This window comes from Emys orbicularis, chromosome 7 (assembly GCF_028017835.1).
Source record: "Emys orbicularis isolate rEmyOrb1 chromosome 7, rEmyOrb1.hap1, whole genome shotgun sequence".
Classification (NCBI taxonomy): domain Eukaryota; kingdom Metazoa; phylum Chordata; order Testudines; family Emydidae; genus Emys; species Emys orbicularis.
In genome coordinates this window covers 475,237-494,469 of record NC_088689.1, presented here as the reverse complement: position 1 = coordinate 494,469, position 19,233 = coordinate 475,237, and the positions used below count along the sequence as shown (strand labels likewise).

The following is a 19,233-nucleotide window of genomic DNA, read 5'->3' as shown; positions in this document are numbered from 1 at the left end:
GTTAGAAAAATGTGACTACCAGGGATCTTGTAAGCAAAAAATTACTTTTACTGTTAATTTTTTGGTGCATCTTTTCCCATAATCTTGTGGCACAGGGTCATTCTTTGGTCACTTACTTATGTCCAGCATTTCTCAAGCCTATGGCCTAGTAAGGCTAAGCTTGACATCTCACAGGTCTCAGACCTGTAGGCCTTGCATTTCAGCCCTACTTACTTAGATACCTAATACATAATTATCCCTTCTAACTACTGATCAATTTTATACTTCTATAATCCTACAACTTAGCTCTCTTTAGCATACAATGACTATATGACATAACATGTTAGTTAATCATAATCACACAATAAATGAACAATAAACTAAAATCATTGGCTGCACAATGGAGAAACTGAGCCCTCAGCAGTGAAGAAATCTCAGTCAGCAGACCGGGCTGTGGCCTCAGCACACCAACTGCCTAATCATTGTCAAGTGTTTTGTAGGTGTCCCAGCAAAGGAGGAATTCGAAGGAGGATAATGAGGTGGCTTTGTGGATGGCTATGGGGAGCTCATCCCTTGTGGGGGTGGGGGGCAGCATGCCCAACCAAGGCCTACACAGGGGCCTAGACCACCATTTTGATGGCTTGGTCGAGGACGACCTCCCAGTCAGAACCCTGGATCTGTCCAACCTTACCTTCTCGTCACGTCTGTCCCCCTTCTATCGTGCGTGGGCCCGGATCACATCGGACGCTTGGGTGCTTCGCACGGTAGAGAGGGGATATTCTATCCAGTTCTCCTCCCTCCCGCCCCACCAGCCCCCCTCCCTGTCCCTCTTCAGGGACCCCTCTCACGAGCAACTTCTACTTCAAGAAGTTCAGTCCCTCCTCGCATCAGGGGCAGTAGAGGAGGTTCCTCAGGAGCTATGGGGCAAGGGCTTCTATTCTCGCTATTTCCTAATTCCGAAAGCGAAAGGGGGCCTCAGACCTATTCTGGACTTGCGGCGTCTCAACAAGTTTGTAAAGAACCTCAAGTTCCGCATGGTCTCCCTGTCCTTCATCATTCCTTCCATGGATCCAGGAGACTGGTATGCCGCCCTCGATTTAAAGGACGCATACTTTCACATTGCGATAATCCCTCAGCACAGGCGTTACCTCAGGTTTCTAAATTAAATTTTTTTAAAATTATTGGAGATATCCTATCTCCTAGAACTGGAAGGGACCTTGAAAGGTCATCGAGTCCAGCCCCCTGCCTTCACTAGCAGGACCAAGTACTGATTTTGCCCCAGATCCCTAAGTGGCCCCCTCAAGGATTGAACTCACAACCCTGGGTTTAGCAGGCCAATGCTCAAACCACTGAGCTATCCCTCCCCCCCATTTCTCGTGGGCAACGCTCATCTTCAGTTTACGGTTCTGCCCTTTGGTCTGTCAGCAGCCCCAAGGGTCTTCACGAAGTGCATGGCAGTCGTGGCAGCCTTCCTGCGCAGGCAGGGGATTCAGGTGTTTCCCTATCTGGACGATTGGCTCATCAAGGGCAGGACCAAGGAGCAGGTGGAGGCTCAGGTGGTCTTTACCAGGCAGACCTTCCTCGCACTCGGCCTCTTACTCAACGAGGCCAAGTCCACACTATCTCCAACCCAAAAAATCGAATTCATAGGGGCAGTTCTGGACTCGACACACGCCAGGGCATATCTCCCAGAGGCCAGATTCCAGACTATGTCCAACATTATTCTCGGCCTCCAACGTTACCCGACCACCACAGCAAGAAACTGCCTCAAATTACTAGGGCACATGGCGGCATGTACCTATGTGGTGAGACGCCAGACTCAGACTGCGCCCACTCCAGTCCTGCTTGGCAGGGGTTTATCGGCCAGTCAGGGACTCCCTAGAATCAGTGGTGATGTTACCTTGGCTGGTGTTGGATTCCCTTCAATGCTGGCTCAACCCGCGGGAGGTCTGCGCGGGAGTGCCTTTCCTCGACCCCGAGCCCTCCCTATCCCTGGTAACGGACGCATCGGATCGGGGATGGGGTGCACATCTGGGCGGCCACAGAACCCAAGGCCGTTGGTCACGAGAGGATCTTTCATTGCACATCAATGTCAGGGAATTACGAGCGGTGCGCCTCGCATGCATAGCCTTCAAATCCCAGCTGGCAGGCAGGTGCGTTTCTGTCCTCACGGACAACACTCCAACAATGTTCTATATCAACAAACAGGGTGGTGCTCACTCCTCTCCCCTGTGCGGGGAGGCCCTCGCATTATGGGACTTTTGTGTACAGAACGTAATTCACCTGACAGCGTCCTACCTCCCGGGGACGCACAACGGGCTTGCGGATGCCCTCAGCCGCTCGTTCCAGGGTCACGAGTGGTCTATCCGCTGGGATATAGTACTCTCAATTTTCTGCCTCTGGGGTCATCCCCAGGTGGACCTGTTTGCCTCCAGAGAGAACAGGAAGTGTCGTCAATTCTGCTCCCTCATGGGACGCAGTCCGGGGTCTCTAACAGATGCCTTTCTCTTCTCTTGGGCAGACGGGCTATTTTACGCCTTTCCCCCGATTCCCATGGTTCACAGAGTAATCCTCAAGGCCCGCAGAGATCATGCTCGGCTCATCCTGATAGCACCTGCGTGGCCGCGCCAGCACTGGTACACATCTCTCCTGCACATGTCTATGCAGGTGCCCCTCAGGTTGCCCCTACTACCAGACTTGATCACACAGGATCGCGGTTGCCTCCTTCACCCGAACCTGGAGTCACTCCACCTTACAGCCTGGATGCTCCATGGCTAAACCCCGTGGAGATGCAATGCTCTCATCAGGTCAGGCAGGTCCTTCTTGGCAGCAGGAAGCCTTCAACAAGGACCACGTACTTGGCCAAGTGGAAGCGCTTCTCGCTTTGGGCCACACAACGGGGTCATGCTTCCTTGCTCGCCCCGATCCCTCTTATCCTGGACTATTTACTATATCTCAGACACCTGGGACTGACTCTCTCTTCGGTTCGAGTACACCTTGCTGCCATCTCGGCATTCCACCCTGGAGCGGGGGGTACCTCAGTGTTTGCAAACCCACTCGTTGGTCGCTTCCTCAAGGGCCTTGACAGGTTGTTCCCGCACATTCGTCAACCCGTCCCTGCTTGGGACCTCAATTTAGTCCTGTCCGTCCTCACAGGCCCCCCCTTCGAGCCGCCGGCTTCGTGCTCGCTGTTATATCTTTCATATAAGGTCACGTTCTTGGTGGCTATCACATGAGCCCGGAGAGTGTCGGAACTCAGAGCGCTAACATCTGAACCTCCATACACCGTCTTCCACAAGGACAAGGTCCAACTCAGGCCGCACCCAGCGTTCCTCCCTAAGGTGGTTTCCCCATTTCACATGGGTCAAGACATTTTTCTCCCTGTGTTTTATCCGAAACCGCACTCCTCTGCGAAGGAGCATAGGCTGCATTCCCTGGACGTTCACAGGGCTCTCACGTTCTATATCGAAAGGACAAGATCCTTCAGGAAATCAACCCAACTTTTTGTCGCCGTGGCCGACAGGATGAAAGGGCTCCCGGTCTCGTCACAGCGAATCTCGGCTTGGATCAGAACCTGCATCCGGGAGTGCTACAGTTGGGCCAATATACCAGCCCTGCCTATCACGGCCCACTCCACAAGAGCGCAGGCCTCTTCCACTGTGTTCCTGGCCCAACGCAGGAAATTTGTAGAGCGGCCACCTGGTCCTCAATCCACACCTTTACAGCGCACTACGCCATCAGGCACCAGGCCAGAGATGATGCTCCCTTTGGCCGCGCAGTACTCCAGTCTGCAGTGACCTCCGACCCCACCGCCTAGATTCGGGCTTGTGAGTCACCTGCTTGGAATGGACATGAACAATCACTCGAAGAAGAAAAAACGGTTACTCACCTTCTCGTAACTGTTGTTCTTCGAGATGTGTTGTTCATGTCCATTCCAATACCCGCCCTCCTGCCCCTCTGTCGGAGTGTCGGCAAGAAGGAACTGAGGGGGTGGAGTGTCGGCTGGCCCCTATATACAGCGCCATGAAGGCGCCACTCCAGGGGGCGCCGAAGCGGACCCTACGGACGCTGCTATAGTAAAATCTTCCGGCTGGCGTGCACGCGGCGCGCGCGCACACCTGCTTGGAATGGACATGAACAACACATCTCGAAGAACAACAGTTACGAGAAGGTGAGTAACCGTTTTTTTTTCTAGCTTTCCCCTGTGTACAAGGCTGCAGGTTCCTGGGTGTCCATCAGGAATGTTTTGGTGCCTGCACGGTGTGTTTCTCAACCTTTCTAATACCAGGGACTGGCTTGCTGCCTTCCTCAGCTGTGTCAGGGAGATCTCAGGGACTGGCGGACCCGGCGCTGAGAAGCCCTGTGTTAAAGGGCCCGACATTGGGTGGGGCTGGCGTTGTATATGAAATGAAGGTGGTATTTAATTAACGAAGCCTTAACTGGTGAGAGTTCTGCATTGTCATCCATGGACATTGGACCCACCTCTCTGCCAGTGGCTCGTGGCTAATGCCAGTGCAATTACTTATTGAACCATTGTTGACCTTGAGCTAGTTACTAATTACATAAGGAATGAGACAACAATTTTTCCCTTGGTTTATCCCAGTTTGTTCCAGCATCCCGCACGTGCTCCTTTCACGAGATCCTGCGCTACCTGCTGCCCCTTGGGAAGAACTGCAAGGGCAGGTCCAATTCTTTATCTAGAAGACATGCCGTGTAGCTTCTCTTGTGCCCCTGCCTGCTGCCCTCCCCGCTCTGCACTCCCTTAGCTGGGTGGTTACGGTTTGGCATCCAGGCAGCCTCACCAGGAGTGACCCGCCATCCCCCTGAGGCATGGAGGGGGCTCCGGAGGACCATCCATCCCAGTGTAAAGCCCAGAAGTCCATCTCCTGCCCCATATCCCCATTTGATGTTGTAAGGAGTGAAAGGCCCCCTTCAAGCCGGTGGTATAGGCCAGTGCTGTCAGCTCAACCCCTGCCATGCTGGGGAAGGGCACACAGAGGTGTGAGCAGGGCTGGGGGGCACACAGGAGTTTGAGCAGGGCCCGTGGAGCTCGGGGGGGCACACAGAGGGGTGTGAACAGGGCCCAGGGGGCTCTCAGCTGGGGGGGGCACACAGAGGGGTTTGAGCACGGCTGGGGGGGCACACAGGGGTGTGAGCAGGGCCCGTGGAGCTTGGGGGGGCACACAGAGGGGTTTACCCTCCTGACTGACACCTGAGGGGTGGGGCATTTTCTTACACTTTGGCAACACTTGTCTTCCTCCTGCTGCCAAGGGTTTCACTAGATCAGTCTGAGATTGTGTCTCCCGGGGCGTCCCATGGATCACAGCTGGGATGTGCTGGAATTTCTGAGCCTGGGCTGTCCCCTGAGCCTGGTTCCGCCCTGGCCCGGGCCAGCTGTCCCCTGAGCCTGGTTCTGCACTGGCCCGGGCCAGCTGTCCCCTGAGCCTGGTTCTGCACTGGCCCGGGCCAGCTGTCCCCTGAGCCTGGTTCTGCACTGGCCCGGGCCAGCTGGCTCAGGCTAAGGGGATGTTGAATTGCGGTGTTGACATTTGGGCTCAGGCTGCAGCCTGAGTTCTGGGACTCTCCCACCTCGCAGAATCCTAGAGCCCAGGCTCCAGCCCGAGCGTCTACACGGCAATTAAATGCCCCCTAAGCCGGAGTCAGCTGGCGCTGTTGGCCAGCTGAGGGTTTTCAACTGCAGCGTAGACGTACCCTGAGCTAAGATAGCTGATCCATGGGGACCCCGTGGGTCCTAGCTGGGGTCTGCCGCCCAGGGCCCCCTGGGGCTCGCAGCTGGGGTCTGCCCGCCCGGGGCCCCCTGGGGTTCCCAGCTGCGGTCTGCCTGCCCGGGGCTCCCTGTGGCTCCCAGCTGGGATCTGCACGCCGGGGCCCCCTGTGGCTCCCAGTTGGGGTCTGCCCGCCCGGGGCCACCTGGGGCTCCCGGCTGGGGTCTGCCCGCCCGGGGCTCCCTGTGGCTCCCAGCTGGGATCTGCCCGCCCGGGGCTCCCTGTGGCTCCCAGCTGGGGTCTGCCTGTCCAGGGCCCTGTGCAGTTCTCCGAGGACCCTGGGTCATCGCTCCATTTGTGGCGTTGTGCAAGAGCAAGAGAGAGTTAATGATTAACTGCCTGGCCATCTGATCTCATCCTCCCTCTTGGGGTGTTTGGGATCTTTTACCCTGCTCAGCCATTCAGGTCTAACGCCCCTGCAGAGAGCGAAGAGGAGGGAGCTGTCAGCTCCCGAAAGGCTTGGGCCATGCCTGCGCCACTGGAGGAGTTCTGTGGCTCTGTCTTTTGGGTAAGTGGCTGCATGGCCTCGCAGAGCCCTCACCCCTCAGGGCAGGGGCACGCGGATACCTGGGGAGAGCAGAAAACACAAGCCAAAGCCTGGGGTCCCCCAGTCCTTATGGAGGCAAAGCACCCTGATGGGAAGGGGGCATGCCCAGGTCGGGGTTCTGGTGTTATAGTCGTTATTTCCCATGGGTGTAATGCCAGTGCCAACGGGCCCTGTCGGGTGCTGGGCGCTGCACACACCTGGCAAGCCAGGCCGGGAAGGGGAAGGTAACTGTGAGATGAGCATGATCTGAAAAGCAGCCAGTGGCCTGAGCTCACCCCCTGCCAGACTGTGTCCAGAGACATGGGGCACTTCACGCTGTCCTCTGGAGACAGGAGAGACGCAACCCCAGGTGCCCGTTCTGCTCCCGGGAGGGAGGCAGTTCTTTCAACTCAGGGTGACAGGGTGTCAAGGACTCTGCTGGCACCCAGGGACGAGGGCTCCGGGGGGATGGGGTTAGGGGGTGCGCAGAGGGATGGGGTCAGGTGGGGGATGGGGTTAGGGGCTGCGCAGAGGGATGGGGTCAGGTGGGGGATGGGGTTAGGGGGTGCACAGGGGGACGGGTGCTCCAGGGGGATGGGGTTAGGGGGTGCGCAGGGGGACGAGTGCTCCAGGGGGATGGGGTCGGGGGTGAGCAGGGAGACGAGTGCTCCAGGGGGATGGGGTTAGGGAGTGCGCAGGGGGACGAGTGCTCCAGGGGGATGGGGTTAGGGAGTACGCAGGGGGACGAGTGCTCCAGGGGGATGGGGTTAGGGAGTGCGCAGGGGGACGAGTGCTCCAGGGGGATGGGGTTAGGGGGTGCGCAGGGGGACGAGTGCTCCAGGGGGATGGGGTCGGGGGTGCGCAGGGGGACGAGTGCTCCAGGGGGATGGGGTCGGGAGTGCGCAGGGGGACGAGTGCTCCAGGGGGATGGAGTCGGGGGTGAGCAGAGGGACGAGTGCTCCAGGGGGATGGGGTTAGGGAGTACGCAGGGGGACGAGTGCTCCAGGGGGATGGGGTCGGGGGTGCGCAGGGAGACGAGTGCTCCAGGGGGATGGGGTTAGGGAGTACGCAGGGGGACGAGTGCTCCAGGGGGATGGGGTTAGGGAGTACGCAGGGGGACGAGTGCTCCAGGGGGATGGGGATAGGGGGTGCGCAGGGGGACGAGTGCTCCAGGGGGATGGGGTCGGGGGTGAGCAGAGGGACGAGTGCTCCAGGGGGATGGGGTCGGGAGTGCGCAGGGGGACGAGTGCTCCAGGGGGATGGGGATAGGGGGTGCGCAGGGGGACGAGTGCTCCAGGGGGATGGGGTCGGGGGTGCGCAGGGTGATGGGGTCGGGGGGCACAGGAGGACGAGTGCTCTGGGGGGATGGGGCCGGGGGTGCGCAGGGGGACGAGTGCTCCAGGGGGATGGGGTCAAGGGTGAGCAGAAGGACGGGACTCCGGGGGGATGGGGTCGGGGGTGCGCAGGGGGATGAGGGCTCTGGGGGGATGGGGTCAAGGGTGAGCAGAAGGATGGGACTCCGGGGGGATGGGGTCGGGGGTGCACAGGGGGATGGGGCCGGGGGTGCACAGGGGGATGAGTGCTCCAGGGGGATGGGGTTGGGATTGCACAGGGGGATGGGGTTGGGGGTGCGCAGGGGGACGAGTGCTCCAGGGGGATGGTGTCGGGGGTGAGCAGAGGGACGAGTGCTCCTGGGGGATGGGGTCGGGGGTGTGCAGGGGGACAAGTGGTCCAGGGGGATGGGGTCGGGGGTGCGCAGGGGGACGAGAGCTCCAGGGGGATGGGGTCGGGGGTGAGCAGAGGGACGAGGGCTCTGGGGCGATGGGGTCGGGGGTGCACAGGGGGATGGGGCCGGGAGTGCGCAGGGGGACGAGTGCACCAGGAGAATGGGGTCGGGAGTGCACAGGGTGATGGGGTCGGGGGTGCACAGGAGGACGAGTGCTCTGGGTGGGATGGGGTTGAGGGTGAGCAGAAGGACGAGGGCTCTGGGGGGATGGGGCCGGGGGTGCACAGGGGGACGAGTGCTCGAGGGGGATGGGGTTGGGGGTGCGCAGAGGGACGAGTGCTCCGGGGGATGGGGTTGAGGGTGAGCAGAAGGACGGGGCTCCAGGGGGATGGGGTCGAGGGTGAGCAGAAGGACGAGGGCTCTGGGGGGATGGGGCCGGGGGTGAGCAGAGGGATAGGGTTGGGGGTGCGCAGGGGGACCAGGACTCCGGAGGGATGGGGTCGAGGGTGCGCAGGGGGATGAGTGCTCCAGGGGGATGGGGTCGGGGGTGCGCAGGGTGATGGGGTCGGGGGGCACAGGAGGACGAGTGCTCTGGGGGGATGGGGCCGGGGGTGCGCAGGGGGACGAGTGCTCCAGGGGGATGGGGTCAAGGGTGAGCAGAAGGACGGGGCTCCGGGGGGATGGGGTCGGGGGTGCGCAGGGGGATGAGGGCTCTGGGGGGATGGGGTCAAGGGTGAGCAGAAGGATGGGACTCCGGGGGGATGGGGTCGGGGGTGCACAGGGGGATGGGGCCGGGGGTGCACAGGGGGATGAGTGCTCCAGGGGGATGGGGTTGGGATTGCACAGGGGGATGGGGTTGGGGGTGCGCAGGGGGACGAGTGCTCCAGGGGGATGGTGTCGGGGGTGAGCAGAGGGACGAGTGCTCCTGGGGGATGGGGTCGGGGGTGTGCAGGGGGACAAGTGGTCCAGGGGGATGGGGTCGGGGGTGCGCAGGGGGACGAGAGCTCCAGGGGGATGGGGTCGGGGGTGAGCAGAGGGACGAGGGCTCTGGGGCGATGGGGTCGGGGGTGCACAGGGGGATGGGGCCGGGGGTGCGCAGGGGGACGAGTGCACCAGGAGAATGGGGTCGGGAGTGCACAGGGTGATGGGGTCGGGGGTGCACAGGAGGACGAGTGCTCTGGGTGGGATGGGGTTGAGGGTGAGCAGAAGGACGAGGGCTCTGGGGGGATGGGGCCGGGGGTGCACAGGGGGACGAGTGCTCGAGGGGGATGGGGTTGGGGGTGCGCAGAGGGACGAGTGCTCCGGGGGATGGGGTTGAGGGTGAGCAGAAGGACGGGGCTCCAGGGGGATGGGGTCGAGGGTGAGCAGAAGGACGAGGGCTCTGGGGGGATGGGGCCGGGGGTGAGCAGAGGGATAGGGTTGGGGGTGCGCAGGGGGACCAGGACTCCGGAGGGATGGGGTCGAGGGTGCGCAGGGGGATGAGTGCTCCGGGGGGATGTGGTTGGGGGTGCACAGGAGGACGAATGCTCTGGGGGGCTGGGGCCGGGGGTGCGCAGGGGGACGAGTGCTCCGGGGGGATGGGGTCGGGGGTGTGCAGGGGGACGAGGGCTCCGGGGGGATGGGGTTCGGGGTGCATGGGAGGACGAGGGCTCTGGGGGATGGATGGGGTCAGGGTGTGTGTCTATGGGGACGAGGGCTCTGGGGGCCATGGGGTCAGGGTTTGCGCAGCGGGACGAGTGCTCCAGTTTTAATCCAGATAAGATTTACAACCACCTTTCTCCACAAGGCCTTTCCTCCCTCCTTGCTGCCCCAGTTTCTCCGGGGCACCTGGGCTCACCCAGGCCTTAGCACGTGTGTGGGGTTGGGAAGGGCCATGCTGGCTCCTTTTATGACAAATTCTTTGTCTTATATAAAACCATCAGCAGGCACCCCTATCGCCAGAGGCTTCTTTTTAGAAACTTCCCCTTATCTCATTAGTTATTCTTTGAACAAGACGTCCTCCCTACTTCATTCCTTCTGGCCTGGCAACTCATTATTTTCAAGGCCTTCCTTCTACTTGCTACTCAGGGCCTTTCTTTACAGCACAGATCTATTTCCTTAACCAAATTTAAGTTAACTCTAATTCTTGAATTTCATATTTATTGTACAAGTGTGTAGGAGGGGTGCTCTGAGGGGATAGGGGTCGGGTGTATGGTTAGGGGGAGCAGGGCCGGCTCCAGGCACCAGTGAAGGAAGCAGGTGCCTGGGGCGGCCAATAGAAAGGGGCGGTAGTCCGTCCATTGTTGGGGCGGCATGTCCTGGTCGTCGTCATCAGCACTTCGGCGGTAGCTCAACAGGGTTTTGTTTTTTTTCCGCCAGGACAGCAAAAAAGCTGGAGCTGGCCCTGATAGGGAGGGGTGCCTTGAGGGCTTAGGAGTTGAGTGGATGGTTAGGGGAGGGGTTTGGGGTCAGGGTTTGTTTAGGGGGATGGTTGCTCTGGGGATCAGGGTTTGTTTAAGGGGAGGGGGTGCTTTGACGGGTTAGGGGTCGGGGGGGTGTTTGGGGGAGGGATGCGCTGAGGCGGTTAGGGGTCTGGCAGGTGAAGGGGGAGGGGAGCTGTGGGGTATATGGGGTTGGATGTGTGTTTAGGGGGAGGGATGCGCTGAGGCGGTTAGGGGTTGGGCAGGTGAATGGGGAGGGGTGCTGTGAGGTATATGGGGTTGAGTGTATGATAAGGGGGAGGGATGCGCTGAGGCGGTTAGGGGGCGGGCAGGTGAAGGGGGCGGGGAGCTGTGGGGTATATGGGGTTGAGTGTATGATAAGGGGGAGGGATGCGCTGAGGCGGTTAGGGGGCGGGCAGGTGAAGGGGGAGGGGTGCTGTGGGGTATATGGGTTGGATGTGTGTTTAGGGGGAGGGATGGGGTTAGGAGTCGGGCAGATGAAGGGGGCGGGGAGCTGTGGGGTATATGGGTTGGATGTGTGTTTAGGGGGAGGGATGTACTTAGCGGTTAGGGGTCGGGCAGGTGAAGAGGGAGGGGTGCTGTGGGGTATATGGGTTGGATGCGTGTTTAGAGGGAGGGATGTACTTAGGGGTTAGGGGTCGGGCAGGTGAAGGGGGAGGGGTGCTGTGGGGTATATGGGGTTGAGTGTGTGATAAGGGGGAGGGATGCGCTGAGGCGGTTAGGGGTTGGGCAGGTGAATGGGGAGGGGTGCTGTGAGGTATATGGGGTTGAGTGTATGATAAGGGGGAGGGATGCGCTGAGGCGGTTAGGGGGCGGGCAGGTGAAGGGGGCGGGGAGCTGTGGGGTATATGGGGTTGAGTGTATGATAAGGGGGAGGGATGCGCTGAGGCGGTTAGGGGGCGGGCAGGTGAAGGGGGCAGGGAGCTGTGGGGTATATGGGTTGGATGTGTGTTTAGAGGGAGGGATGTACTTAGGGGCTAGGGGTCGGGCAGGTGAAGGAGTAGGGGTGCTGTGGGGTATATGGGGTTGAGTGTGTGATAAGAGGGAGGGATGTGCTGAGGCGGTTAGGGGTCGGGGAGGTGAAAGGGGCGGGGAGCTGTGGGGTATATGGGTTGGATGTGTGTTTAGGGGGAGGGATGCGCTGAGGCGGTTAGGGGTCGGGCAGGTGAAGGGGGAGGGATGCTGTGGGGTATATGGGTTGGATGTGTGTTTAGGGGGAGGGATGGGGTTAGGAGTCGGGCAGATGAAGGGGGCGGGGAGCTGTGGGGTATATGGGTTGGATGTGTGTTTAGGGGGAGGGATGTACTTAGCGGTTAGGGGTCGGGCAGGTGAAGGGGGAGGGATGCTGTGGGGTATATGGGTTGGATGTGTGTTTAGGGGGAGGGATGGGGTTAGGAGTCGGGCAGATGAAGGGGGCGGGGAGCTGTGGGGTATATGGGTTGGATGTGTGTTTAGGGGGAGGGATGTACTTAGCGGTTAGGGGTCGGGCAGGTGAAGGGGGAGGGGTGCTGTGGGGTATATGGGTTGGATGCGTGTTTAGAGGGAGGGATGTACTTAGGGGTTAGGGGTCGGGCAGGTGAAGGGGGCGGGGTGCTGTGGGGTATATGGGGTTGAGTGTGTGATAAGGGGGAGGGATGCGCTGAGGCGGTTAGGGGTCGGGCAGGTGAAGGGGGAGGGGAGCTGTGAGGTATATGGGTTGGATGTGTGTTTAGAGGGAGGGATGTACTTAGCGGTTAGGGGTCGGGCAGGTGAAGGGGGAGGGGTGCTGTGGGGTGTATGGGTTGGATGTGTGTTTAGGGACGGATGCGCTGAGGCGGTTAGGGGTCGGGCAGGTGAAGGGGGAGGGGAGCTGTGGGGTATATGGGGTTGAGTTTGTGTTAGGGGGAGGGATGCGCTGAGGCGGTTAGGGGTCGGGCAGGTGAAGGGGGGGTGCTCTCAATGTTTTGGGTTCAGGTTGCCTGCAGGGGAAGGCTGAGGTGTGTAGGGGGAGAGGCACTGAGGCACATGGTAGGGTGCATGCAGGTGGAGTGGTGCTCCAGGCAGGGGATGCTGGTGAGTTTGTGGTGTGACTCTGAGTGATTCTGCTCTCGCTGTCTCTTCCCTGCCCAGAACGCTTCCTTACTGGATGTGCCCCAGCCCGACCTGCCGCTCTGCTTCGAACAGACTGTGCTTGTTTGGATCCCGCTGGGCTTTCTCTGGCTTTTGGCTCCTTGGCAGCTTCTTCCCATGTTTAAACCCAGGACCAAGAAATCATCTCTAACCAAAATCTACCTCACCAAGCAGGTACAGCATCCTATGGCCCTACAGAACCACGGGGATAATGGGGCCAAGGGTGGAGGGATGTAATCCGGTGTATTGGGGCCAGGGGTGGGGAATGCCCGGGGCTGGGGAGAGATGTAATGGGGCGTGGGGGGGAAACACCCTGGGCTGGAGGGATGTACTGGGGTGTAATGGGGAATGGGGTGGGGAACACCGGGGACTGGAGGGATGTGATGGGGCATAATGGGGTGCAGGGTGGTGAGCACAGTGGGTAGGAGGGCTTTGTGGGGTATGGGAGTATTGTGCTCATAAGGCCCGAGTGGCATGATCAGATGAGGAACGGGGCACGTGACCAGACAGCTGGAACAGGACCTTGGGAATGGCCCGGGACTAGAGGGTTAATACTGGGCCCACATGGGATGGAGGGATGTAATGGGGTGTGGGGCCTGTGGGCATGGTACCGCTTCCACCATCACACCCCTTGTCTCCCCTGCGGTGGTGTTGACAGACCTAGGGCTGTGTTCCCCAGCAGCCCAACGGGCAGGGACAAAGCCAGTGTCTCTCCTAACAGCTGCTTTCCCCCAGGCGCTGACCACATTGCTCTTACTGACAGCAATGGCTGAACTGGCCTTCACGTTTGCAGAGGACTTTGGCCAGTACCCCCACCCGACTCCCGCCAGCAGGAACCCCGCTGTCCAATACACAAACCCTGCGCTGTACACCGTGACATGGGTAAGAGACTGCCATGCCTGCCACCAGCTGAATTCACGCTGGGTCATCACGGGGACAGAGCTGGGGTGAGGGGAGAAAACAGTAAAGAGAGGTTTAGGCTGAATCTCAGGAAAATTCCCTAGCAGTGCGGGGCCATAGCCTAGGGGACAGGTGGGTTGTGGGAGCAGCACACTGATTAGATGTGTCTGCTAACACAGGCAGCAGTGAAATAGTTAATATAGAAATGTAAATGTGCAGCTTTAGGTTCCAGAGCGAACCCCTCATTCAGCGGGAGGGCTGGTGAGTGATGGTTCCAGGCTCCCTGCACACTCAGGCAGTGGTCATAGCATCGGTGTAACCATGCCTCTGTGGGTCACAACTGAGAATACCAAATTCAAGACAAACTGCTGAGAAATAGGGCAGATGCCACACCCCAGAACTGGTGGTTATTCTCACATAAGATATACCAAACCAGCAACAAAAGTAAACTTCGGTTTCACCACACTGGCTAACAAGAAGTCAGAACAGCAGTTTCCTTAGGCATTCCAGTCCTTGTATCACAACCAAAAACACTAGACTTAAAGATGAGTGGTTCTTTAAAACCAATTTTATCAAATAAAAGGTTCTTTTGATCCCAAAGGACCAGCCACACACCTAGGTCAATATACAACTCAGATCTTACCCAATAATTATGCTGTTGCCAATCCTTGAGTATCTAAAATCTAAAGGTTTATTTATAAAAAGAAAGAAAGGTAAGGGTTAAAATTGGTTAAAGGAATCAAATACATACAATAATTGCAAAGTTCTTGGATCAGGCTTGTAGCAGTGATGGAATAAACTGATGACTTAAGGTATGTCTACACTTGCAAAGTTACAGCGCCGGCAGTTACAGCGCCGCTCAGAGAGCGCTGAAGGGAAATCGCTGTTGTGTGTTCACACTGACAGGTGCCTGCGCAATAACGTGTTCACACTTGCAGCACTATTCGGAGTGGTGCCCTCTGGGCAGCTATCCCAGAGAGCACCTCTTTCTCTTTTGCCGCTAAGAGTTGTGGGAAGGCGGAGGCGGTCGCGGGGCATCCTGGGTTCTGTCCCAATGCCCCGTGATGCATTGCTTCACATCCCAGCAATCCCTGTGCTTCCGTCCGCATTTGGTGCCATCTTTCAACGGTTTGTGTACTGCGCGCCCTGCCTCTTTCGGGCTGCAGGAATGGATCCCGAGCTGTTGACCAGTATGCTGCTCGCTCTGACCAACATGTCACGAGTGGCAGTGGAGTTAAAGTTAAGTTATTCCTTAAACTACAAAGGCAAGAGGAGTGCAACATTCAGGGTCGGCTTTAGGACCTGCGGGGCCCGATTCGAATACCCAGTGGTGGTCCAGGTCTTTGGCGGCAGGGGGTCCGTTCTGGGTCTTCCGCGGTACTGAATGACCCCCCCGCCGCCGAAGTGCCGCCAAAGACCCGGAGCGGACTGCCTCCAGGTGAGTAAAAAAAATAAAAAGTCGCCTAAGGCACGGGGCCCTCTTAAGCGCAGGGCCCGATTCCGGGGAATCGGCCTAAAGCCGGCCCTGGCGACATTAATCTCGCCACGCATACTAGTTACGACACGAGATTGCTTGTGGCATTCACGGAGGTGCTGACCACAATGGAATGCCGCTTCTGGGCTTTGGAAACAAGCACTGAGTGGTGGGATCACATAGTGATGCATATCATAGGATGACGAGCAGTGGCTGCAGAACTTTCACATGAGGAAAGCCACTTTCCATGGGACTGTGTGATGAGCTCATCCCAGCCCTGCGGCACAAGGACACGAGAATGAGAGCTGCCCTGTTGCTGGAGAAGTGCGTGGCGATTGCACTGTGGAAGCTGGCTACTCCAGACTGCTACCGATCGGTTGCTAACCAGTTTGGAGTGGGAAAGTCGACCGTTGGAGACATATTGATGGAAGTGCGCAGGGCCATTAATTGCATCCTGCTCCAAAAGATCGGGACTCTGGGCAACATGCGTGACATTGTGAATGGCTTTGCACACATGGGCTTCCCTAACTGCAGAGGGGCGATCGATGGCACGCACATTCCAATTCTGTCACCAGACCACCTAGCCACCGAGTACATTAATCGCAAGGGGTATTTCTCAATGTTTCTCCAGGCGCTTGTGGATCACCGTGGGCGTTTCACAGACATTAACGCAGGCTGGTCTGGAAAGGTGCATGACGCACGCATCTTTCGGAACACTGGCCTGTTCAAGAAGCTGCAAGCAGGGACTTTCTTCCCTGACCAGAAGATCACTGTAGGGAAAGTCGAAATGCCCATTGTGATCCTGGGAGACCCTGCCTACCCCTTAATGCCGTGGCTTATGAAGCCATACACGGGGCACCTTGACAGCAGCAAGGAGCGATTCAACAACAGGCTGAGCAAGTGCAGAATGACTGTAGAGTGTGCATTTGGCCCTTTAAAAGCCCGCTGGCGATGCCTGTATGGGAAGCTGGACATGGCCGATGGCAATTTTCCTATGCTTATAGCCACGTGCTGTACGCTCCATAATATTTGTGAAGGGAAGGGTGAAAGCTTCACTCAGGAATGGACCACAGAGGCTCAGCGCCTGGAGGCTGAGTTTGACCAGACAGAGACCAGGGCTATTAGAGGGGCACAGCGTGGGGCCATAAAGATCAGCGATGCTTTGAGGCAGCAATTTGAAGCTGAAAGCCATTAATATTTGTTGCTATGCTCGGGATTGCAGTGCTTGTAATGCTAGGAGGTGATTGGTGCACATGATGCAAGAAGGGGCCTTAACGTAATTGTATGTTGCTTTGCAGTGCTCTTTTTTGCTTTCACTTAATAGACTAAAGATTGATTTCAAACAAACACAATTCTTTTATTGAAAGACAACAACCAGAGGAGAAAGTCAAACGAAAAAAATCATCAGCAGGGAAGGGGGTGGGGGAATGGAAGGTCTCAAGAGGAGGAGGGGTCCCGGGATGGCTATAGATTGTGTATGTCCAGGTATCATACCCAACCTTCTCCTTTGGAGTACAATGCAGCAGGTGCTGTACTTCAGCAGGGCCAGACTGCAGAGGGATGGGTGTTGAGTGCAGTGGGTATTGGAGTCCACAGTGCTGGACTGTGAGGAGGGAGGAGTGGAATGCTGCAGGGAGAGACTGGAGCCAGGAGGTTGATAAGAGAGTGTTGGCGGTGTCTGGGGGGGCGCATGGGAAAGAGTTTTGCGACAGGGGCTGCAGGGGAGGGCGGGCACGGAGCTGCTCGGTTTGAAGAGCTAGTATCACCTGGAGCATGTCAGCTTGGCGTTCCATAACTGTTAGGAGCCGCTCCGTGGTTTCTTTCTGGTGTGCCGCATTCTCCTTTCGGTCCCTCTTCTCGCTGTCCCGCCACTCCTTCAGTTCCTTTTTCTTGGCGGCGGAGTGCATCATAACCTCACGCATAAAGTCCTCCTTAGTTTTTCTTGGACGTTTTCTAATTCTGCGCAGCCGTTCCATGTCTAGTTGGCAGCCGGTTTCAAGGGGAGTGCCCCAAGGATTGGTCCTGGGACCGGTTTTATTCAATATCTTCATTAATGATCTGGAGGATGGTGTGGATTGCACCCTCAGCAAGTTTGCAGATGACACTAAACTGGGAGGAGTGGTAGATATGCTGGAGGGTAGGGATAGGATACAGAGGGACCTAGACAAATTAGAGGATTGGGCCAAAAGAAACCTGATGAGGTTCAACAAGGATAAGTGCAGAGTCCTGCACTTAGGACGGAAGAATCCCTTGCACTGTTACAGACTAGGGACCGAGTGGCTAGGCAGCAGTTCTGCAGAAAAGGACCTAGGGGTCACAGTGGATGAGAAGCTGGATATGAGTCAACAGTGTGCCCTTGTTGCCAAGAAGGCTAACAGCATTTTGGGCTATATAAGTAGGAGCGTTGCCAGCAGATTGAGTTTCCCCTCTATTCAGCATTGGTGGGCCTCATCTGGAGTATTGTGTCCAGTTTTGGGCCCCACACTACAAGAAGGATGTGGAAAAATTGGAAAGAGTCCAGCGGAGGGCAACAAAAATGATTAGGGGTCTGGAGCACATGACTTATGAGGAGAGGCTGCGGGAACTGGGATTGTTTAGTCTGCAGAAGAGAAGAATGAGAGGGGATTTGATAGCTGCTTTCAACTACCTGAAAGGGGGTTCCAAAGAAGATGGATCTAGACTGTTCTCAGTGGTAGCAGATGACAGAACAAGGAGCAATGGTCTCAAGTTGCAGTGGGGGAGGTCTAGGTTGGATATTAGGAAACACTATTTCACTAGGAGGGTGGTGAAGCACTGGAATGCGTTACCTAGGGAGATGGTGGAATCTCCTTCCTTGGAGGTTTTTAAGGCCCGGCTTGATAAAGCCCTGGCTGGGATGATTTAGTTGGGAATTGGTCCTGCTTTGAGCAGGGGGTTGGACTAGATGACCTCCGGAGGTCCCTTCCAACCCTGATATTCTATGATTCTGTGATTCTGCCGCCGATAACAAAGAGGGAGGCTGTTCTCCCAAGGTAATCTCTGTGAAGTTTAAATGCAACATTTTACAGAAGCAGTATTGTTTGCAACACAGACAACACTGTTTCAGTGCTTTAAAACACAGCCCGTACTCACACACCTGTCACTGACTGGCTGACCCCAGGCAAGCCCACATGAGCCACAAGACCCCCAAAATGGTGAGTAGCTGCAGGGGCAGGGTAAATCACTGTTCCCGGACCCTGCTGTACACTGGGCACGTGGCTCTTGGGCACTTGGGGAGAGCCAGCACTGTAGGGTGGGACTGATAATCATTCCTGTCCCCACACTTTCCACAGGAGGTGATCATTATGGAAGATATCTCGCTGCTGAGGGTGAGCAGGGAATCAAGGGAGGGTCTTCTCCAAGCCTGCGGCTTCCGCCCTGGCGCCTATGCAGCTTGCCTGTGTGCAGCAATTGTCCCCCCCCACCTGTCATAGCAAAGTGGCGCGGGAAAGTTACCATTAATGGGGCAAGAAACAAAGCAGCTCTGCCGAGGAACCTGCGGCAGCGGATTGCCCAGTATCTCCACGAGAGTTTCCTGGAGATCTCTGAGGGAGATTCCCGTGAAGTGAGGGAGTGTATCAACAGCCTGTTCCGCCACTCAGACTAGGCATGAGGTGGGAGACAAGCATGCTTTCTGCAACCCTCCTGCCGCCAACAACTCGCTTCAGCAGTTCCCAAAATCAGATCCACTTACCGGGGCCTCCTCTCTTGTTTGCGCTTCGCCAAGATCCGACTGCTGTGACTGGCTAGACTCTTCTGGGGTAGAAAAGAGCTCCTGGCTGCATTCATCTCTGGCCTCCGAGTCATCTTCTGCCTCTGGGTCCCCCTCCCCCTCTTCGTCCAAGATTTCCTCCTCCTGGCTTGGTCCACTCTCGACTGGCACGTGAGCCACCAAAGTATCCACAGGGGCCTTCGCAGTGGAGGTGGGGTCACCGCCGAGTATCGCGTCCAGCTCTTTGTAGAACCGGCAGCTCGTGGGCGCAGCCCTGGAGCAGCGGTTTGCCTCCCGCGCCTTGTGGTAGGCGTTCCGCAGCTCCTTCACTTTGACCCTGCCCTGCAATGTGTCCCGGTCATGGCCCCTTTCTGTCATGCATTGTGAAATCGGTCTGTAGGTGTCATAATTCCTACGGCGGGAACGCAGCTGTGACTGCACTGCCTCCTCTCCCCAAACGGGGGGTCGCCTGGTGCATGGAGCAGGCATGACCACCTGGAAAGATGTGCTGAGACCACTGCACGCTGTGACAGATTTCCGTTACCAATCTGCCTGAGGCGTC

At 57.6% G+C, this 19,233-nt stretch overlaps 1 protein-coding gene across 1 annotated transcript in view; it reads left to right on the top strand.

Moving 5' to 3' along the window:
* Positions 1-6,231: 6,231 nt before the first annotated feature.
* The window catches only part of ABCC2 (ATP binding cassette subfamily C member 2), a 49,000-nt gene continuing 35,998 nt past the window's right edge, over positions 6,232-19,233 (top strand). The window contains exons 1-3 of the mRNA XM_065408338.1: positions 6,232-6,273; positions 12,568-12,741; positions 13,303-13,449. Of these exons, the coding sequence (XP_065264410.1) occupies positions 6,232-6,273; positions 12,568-12,741; positions 13,303-13,449 (363 nt within the window). The remainder of the gene's footprint in view (positions 6,274-12,567; positions 12,742-13,302; positions 13,450-19,233) is intronic.